The sequence below is a fragment of the Tauraco erythrolophus genome, chromosome Z (assembly GCF_009769465.1).
Source record: "Tauraco erythrolophus isolate bTauEry1 chromosome Z, bTauEry1.pri, whole genome shotgun sequence".
NCBI classification, from domain to species: Eukaryota; Metazoa; Chordata; class Aves; order Musophagiformes; family Musophagidae; genus Tauraco; species Tauraco erythrolophus.
The window spans coordinates 19,788,321-19,795,427 of record NC_141496.1 but is presented as its reverse complement, the minus strand read 5'-3'; the positions used below and the strand labels follow the sequence as shown (position 1 = coordinate 19,795,427).

General features: G+C 46.4%; 1 protein-coding gene across 1 annotated transcript; it reads left to right on the top strand.

Annotated features, from left to right (window-relative positions):
* Nucleotides 1–2,429: 2,429 nt before the first annotated feature.
* Nucleotides 2,430–3,035, top strand: LOC147526334 (uncharacterized). Its single transcript, XM_086629287.1, has one exon. The coding sequence runs from the start codon at nucleotides 2,430–2,432 to the stop codon at nucleotides 3,033–3,035; it is 606 nt and encodes a 201-aa protein (XP_086485413.1).
* The last annotated feature ends 4,072 nt before the right edge of the window (nucleotides 3,036–7,107 follow it).

Here is a 7,107-nt window from a genome sequence, read left to right as displayed (position 1 = left end):
ACTAAGGCTTTTAAATCACATGAAAATTAAATTCCTTACAAGTTTTAAACATTCTTTTTATTTATCTTTTTCAATAGTGTTAGTTTAAGCCAGACTGAACAAAAGGAATTCATTTTCTCCACTGGATTCAAGCACCTAATTAGGTGTAAATCTCAACTGAATTAAAATCTGACGTCATGGTTGGTATGGTCAACACAGCTTATATGATTCATATTTCATAAAAACACAGAAAAGGGGACTAGAAATTTAGTACATGTGATAGCTGGGAGACAGCAAGCTGCCCTGGAGCCACTGTGGGCTTGGCAGCCGTGAAGGCCTGCAGCATCCTGTGGTGCATCACAAGGGAACCACCAGATCAAGGGACATGATTGTTCCACTCCATTTGCCATTTGTTAGGCCACACCTGGGAAAACGTCCAGCTTTCACCCCCAAATTCAGGACACATAGAAAAAATTGAAAGGATCCAGCAGAGGGCCACCAAGATGGTTACAGAACTGGAGAACTTGACATATGAAGAAACACTGATGGAATTGAATTTATTCAACCTGGAGGATGAAAGATTCAGGGGGAACCTAACCGTATTGCACCAATACCTTAAGTGTATTTATAGAAAAGAAGGAGATACTGTCTTTGCAAGGAAGCACAGTGACAAGACAATGGGAAGAAGTTGCTTTGAGAGAACTTCTCTCTGAATATAAGAAAAACATTCCTTACTGTGAGAACAATTAAACATTGGAGCAGACTGCCCAAAAAAGTGGTGGAAATTCCCTTATCAGAAGTACTGAAGACATGGCTTAAAAGGGCCCTGTAAAACCTAATCTAAAGCTCTGCTTTCAACAGAATGTTGGACTAAAAGTTCTCCAGAGGTCCCTTCCAATCTTTTAATGACTTTTGAATGATTCAGTTTTTCTTTTCTTTGATATTCTTGCTCCACTTTCGAAGATCTTATCTTTTTCCTAAAATTACACTTACTTTCTAAAATCAAAAAAGTATTTAAAGTACATGAGAAAGAAAATGTGTATGGTGTATTGATGCTCAGTCTCTCTGTTGGATTTGCAAGAACATGAAAAGGATATGTGAAAGAAAAATGAGAATGTGCTCTTTATCTGACTCAAGCGTTCATGTAATTTCCACAGGAGAGATGTATAATGAGGCTTTGAATTTAAGCTAGTCTGCCTCTGGGTTCCCCCCTCCAGTTATCAGGCTGCAACTCGAGTCACATTACACTTGTACAAGAGTGGGATTACATTCCCCTAATGGGGCAGGATTAAGCCAAAGGAGGTGGAACAGCTTTCAAAGGAGCAACTTCAACACAGGGGGCCAAATTCTACTCTCAATTACACACATGTGACTGTCACAGTGATTTCAATGGGGATACTCAGGTGTAACCAGGGATAGAATGCCTTTGTGGCATGGAACAGATGTGAAAAATTCAAGCATAGACTAACCATGAGCACCTTACTTTTAAACAGACACTTTATTGTGGATGGCAAGCAACAGAGCTTTAAATAGGACTGTGATCTACTGCATTTCATTCAGAAGTAAATCTTTCTTCCATACTGGATTCACTTTCACCCTCTTGCAGCTGCTACAAAATATAACAAACCTACAGTAAGAAACACTGAGAAGTGAAGATGAGATTTTGGAAGAAGAGATTCTCTTCTCAAATTGCTCAAAATTTCTCTGCTTGTTGAAGTATTTATCTCACTTCCATCACTACAGCACCTGCAATGTCAGGATCTGTTCAGAGCTACTTCACAGCCTTCTATTTTAATTCTTGCAGCTTTTAACTGCCGCGTGGCGCGGCAGTTTGCGCGACAGTTCGCAAGGAAGGGCGCGGGAGAGAGGCGCAGTCAGTCAGTCAAGCTGCTGCTCGAGAGGGAGGTTTAGTAGTCAGCTGTCACCTTCTCAGAAAAAACTCAGCCATAGTGACCACCTGGCGGAAGGTGAAGACCTCCACACCTGGCAAGAGGGATGTGGGAGCGCAGACAGAGCTCCCACGGAGGGACATGGCTGTCCAGGTCTCAGGCTGCGGGGAGTGCCTGAGCCTCTCCATGGTAAGTAGTGAGAACAGCTGTGTGAGGTGTGACCAGGTGGAAGATCTGCTTATCATGGTTGCAGAGCTGCGGGAGGAAGTAGAAAGTCTGAGAAGTATCAAGGAGCCAGAGAAAGAGAAAGATAGGAAGTGTCGGGCACTGCCCCACTTGAAGCAAGAACATAAACAGGAAGACCCAGAAAAGGCAACCCAAAACAAAGGGCATTCTGATTCCTCACCCCACACGGCAGAGGACGGTAGGTCAAAGGTGAACCATGAATGGAAAGAAGTCCGTGCTCGGGGCAACAGGCGACCCTCCCGCTCCTTGCCTACCTCAGATCCCCAGGTGCTCCTGCACAACAGGTATGAGGCTCTGGAGGTGGAAGGCCCGTCGATGGATGGTGAAGCTGAGGGACCATCTGCACTGGAGGTGTCACCGGGGTCAGAGAGGGCTACCCGTTGTATCAAGACTGCCTCCACAGGGAAGAAAAGAAGGGTGGTAGTTCTAGGCGACTCCCATCTGAAGGGGACGGAAGGTCCAATATGCCGGGCTGACCCTGCTCTGAGGGAAGTCTGCTGCCCCCTTGGATCCCGGGTTAAAGACGTCACTAGAAAACTTCCTAGCCTGGTACAGCCCACAGACTACTATCTTTTACTACTCTTCCATGTGGGTGGAGACAAAACCGAAACACAGAGTCCATGGTTGATCAAGAGGGATTTCAGGACCCTAGGACGGGTGGTAAGAAGATCTGGAGCACAGGTAATCTTTTCTTCCATCCTTCCAGTTGCAAGCAATGACACCGGAAGAAGTAAGTCCATTCAATCAATTAATAAGTGGCTCCATGGCTGGTGTCATCGCCACAATTTTGGCTTCTTTGACAGTGGCATGGGCCACATGGCACCAGGCCTACTGGCACCAGACAGTACTTGTCTTTCTCAGAGAGGAACGAGGGTCTTAGCACAAAAGCTAGCAGGGCTCATTGACAGGGCTTTAAACTAGATTTGAAGGGGGAGGGGGGTAATATCAAGAATGATAAAGATATGCTGGAAGTACCTGTAGAACAGAAGAAGGGAATTCCAGCCGCTCCAGCCAGGAAGTCAGATTCATCTGGGGCTCAACTTAAATGCCTTTATGCCAATGTATGCAGCATGGGGGATAAGCAAGAGGAGTTAGAAGTGTGTGCGTGCCTGTTGGAATACGATCTTATTGGCATCACGGAGACGTGGTGGGATGACTCCTATGACTGGAGTGTCAGAACAGAAGAATACAGGCTCTTTAGGAAGGATAGGCAGGGGAGAAGAGGAGGAGGAGTTGCCCTCTATGTCAAGGACCAGCTAGAGTGCATGGAGCTGCACCTGGGGATGAATGAGGTCTCGACTGAGAGCTTATGGTTTAGGATTAAAGGCAGAGCAGGCACAGGGGACGTAGTAGTAGGGGTCTGCTACAGACCACCTGACCAGGAGGACTGGGTGTATGAGGCCCTCTACAGACAGATAGGAGCTGCCTCACGTTCACGAGCCCTGATCTTCATGGGGGACTTCAGCCATCCTGCTATCTGTTGGAAGGACAACACAGCAGGGCATAGGCAATCCAGGAGGTTCCTGGAATGCATGGATGACAACTTCCTTCTCCAGGTGATAGAGGAACCAACGAGGAGAGGTGCTATGCTGGACCTTGTTCTCACCAACAATGAAGGGCTGGTGGGGAATGTGGTGCTCAAGGACAGCCTTGGCTGCAGCGATCATGAAATGGTAGAGTTCAAGATACTTAGGGAAGCAAGGAGGGTGCACAGCAAGCTCACTACCCTGGATTTCAGGAGAGCAGACTTTGGCCTCTTCAGGGATCTTCTTGCTAGAGTACAATGGGACGAGGCCCTGAAGGGAAGAGGGGCCCAAGAAAGCTGGTTAATATTCAAGGATCACCTCCTCCAAGCTCAGGAGCTGTGCATCCCAACAAAGAGAAAGTCAGGTAGGAACACCAGGAGGCCTGCATGGATGAACAAGGAGCTCCTGGACCAACTCGGACACAAAAAGAAGGCCTATAGGGGGTGGAAGCAAGGACAGGTAGCCTGGGAAGAATACAGAGTGATTGTCCGAGCAACCAGAGATCAAGTTAGGGAAGCTAAAGCCCTGATAGAGTTAAATCTGGTCAGGGACATCAAGAGCAACAAGAAAAACTTCTGTAGATATGTCAGTGATAAAAAGAGATCTAGAGAAGATGTAGGCCCTCTCCGGAAGGAAACAGGGTCCTGGCTACCCAGGATATGGAGAAGACTGAGGTTCTCAATGACTTCTTTGCCTCAGTCTTCACTGGTAAGAGCTCCAGAGGCACAGCCCAAGCCACAGAAGGCAAAGGCAGGGATTGGGAGAATGAAGAACTGCCCACTGTAGGAGAAGATCAGGTTCAAGACCATCTAAAGAACCTGAAGGTGGAAAAGTCCATGGGACCAGACGAGGTACATCCACGGATCCTGAGGGAACTGGCAGATGAAGTTGCTAAGCCACTATCCATCATATTTCAGAGGTCGTGGCAATCTGGTGAAGTTCCCAATGACTGGAAAAGGGCAAACATAGCCCCCATCTTTAAAAAGGGGAAAAAAGAAGACCCAGGGAATTACAGGCCAGTCAGTCTCACCTCTGTGCCCGGCAAGAGCATGGAGCAGATCCTCCTGGAGACTATGCTAAGGCACATGGAAAATAAGGAGGTGATTGGTGACAGCCAACATGGCTTCACTAAGGGCAAATCCTGCCTGACTAATTTGGTGGCCTTCTATGATAAGGTTGCGGCATTGATGGATAGGGGAAGAGCAACTGACATCGTCTACCTGGACTTATCCAAAGCATTTGACACTGTCCCACACGACATCCTTGTCTCTAAACTGGAAAGACATGGTTTTGATGGATGGACCACTCAGTGGGTAAGGAATTAGCTGGATGGTCGCACTCAAAGAGTTGTGGTCAAAGTTTGCAGATGACACCAAGCTGTGTGGTGTTGTGGACACACTGGAGGGAAGGGATGCCGTCCAGAGGGACCTTGACAGGCTGGAGAGGTGGGCCTGTGAGAACCTCATGAAGTTCAACAAGACCAAGTGCAAGGTTCTGCATGTGGGTCGGGGCAATCCCAAGCACAAGTACAGGCTGGGCGGAGAATGGATTGAGAGCAGCCCTGAGGAAAAGGACTTGGGAGTGCTGGTGGATGAGAAGCTCAACATGAGTCGGCAATGTGCACTGGCAGCCCAGAAAGCAAACCGTATCCTGGGCTGTATCAAAAGAAGTGTGGCCAGCAGGTGGAGGGAAGTGATTCTGCCCCTCTGCTCAGCTCTTGTGAGACCCCACCTGGAATACTGCATTCAGCTCTGGAGTCCCCAACATAAGAAGGACATGGAGCTACTGGAACGAGTCCAGAGGAGGGCCACGAAGATGATCTGAGGGCTGGAGCACCTCTGCTGTGAAGACAGGCTAAGAGAGTTGGGGCTGTTCAGCCTGGAGAAGAGAAGGCTCCAAGGTGATCTTGTTGCAGCCTTCCAGTACCTAAAGGGGGCCTACAGGAAAGCTGGAGAGGGACTTCTTACAAGGGCATGTAGTGATAGGACAAGGGGCAATGGATTTAAACTGGAGGAGGGGAGATTTCAATTAGATATAAGGAAGAAATTTTTTTCATTGAGGGTGGTGAGGCACTGGAACAGGTTGCCCAGAGAAGTTGTGGCTGCCTCATCCCTGGCAGTGTTCAAGGCCAGGTTGGATGAGGCTTTGAGCAACCTGGTGTAGTAGAGGGTTTCCCTGCCCATGGCATGGGGGGTTGGAACTAAGTGATGTTTGAGGTCCCTTCCAACCCTAACCATTCTATGATTCTATGATTAAAGTCAATGTCTCACATTTTTTTGTCTTGGAGAATTTTTTTATTTATCTGTGCATTTCTGTTTTTGTGTAAGTTAGCAAGTGTAATAAAACTGTAATGAAGATTTTTTTAAAAAAAGAATACTTAAGTAAAGAACATTTTAGCGTGACTCACAATATGGATCCCTCATTTGGACTAGACCAGACTGAGTTTGCAGTAAATTTCGTCAATGTCTGTACGAGAATGTAATTTTGACAATATTAATTCACACCAGCAATTTGCCAGAGTGCTAATAAATTGTATCATGAGTGACTGAGGCACAGTCACATGGAAAGGTGGGGAAAAATATCAGTAGAAAAGCAAACAGCTGACTTGAACACTTCTGTCCAGTCTATCTTCTGTCTAGGATCAGCTCATCTGATCTAAAAGACACTATCACATGCAGAGGCTCTCAGTATATCACCTGTGTTGTGTGACCACATGAGCAATGCTGACAGAATGAATCATGCAACAGGCAGTGCAGCTGCCTGTCACCCAAGAGTGGGGAGCTTTGGTGTGCCTCCAGGAGCCCCCCCAGCCCCTAGAGAGAGTGCACCTCACTCATGGCCATGCTGCAGACCACTGTGTCATTGAGATAAAAGAGAGAAGGGGAAGGTGAAGGGAAATCAATCTGGTCATAAAGTAGGGATTTGCTCTAAACGAAAAACGTAAAAGCAGGTAACCCACATAAACTTGTATCAAAGCTATTGTTCAGTATAGAAATCATTCCCATTACGTATTTTCTTTTCTTGAGAAACTTTCCTGTATCTCTTTAATCCAGTGATTTCACTATCACCTTTTGAGAACTGACTGTCTCTACATCCTCAGGCTAGTGCTACAGCTTGGGAAAGTGAGAATGTAATCCAAATCCAGGAATAAAAATATATCAACAACACATATCTTAAAGTTATTAGGGTAAGCCACATTTGGATCATATTCTTAAATAGTTAGAAGCCAGAAAACAGTTGCTTCAGGTAATATTGTGGTTCTATAATTTCCATGAGCCTCCGGAGACAAGCTTCATCTCTCACTATGTATGAGCCACCCAAAAGTTGCATATCTTATCAAAACCATCCAGGAGAGGAGTCAAGGGAAGCCAATTAAAACTGAAATGTTAGGAGATGACAAGAGAAGAGTCCTGGGTTTATGTTGAAGTGAGGTGGTATCTTTTGAGAGGGGACAGGCTGGGACCTAG

Coding starts and splice junctions, on each gene's coding strand:
- LOC147526334 (XM_086629287.1), top strand. CDS start 2,430: ATGGATGGTGAAGCTGAGGGACCATCTGCACTGGAGGTGTCACCGGGG.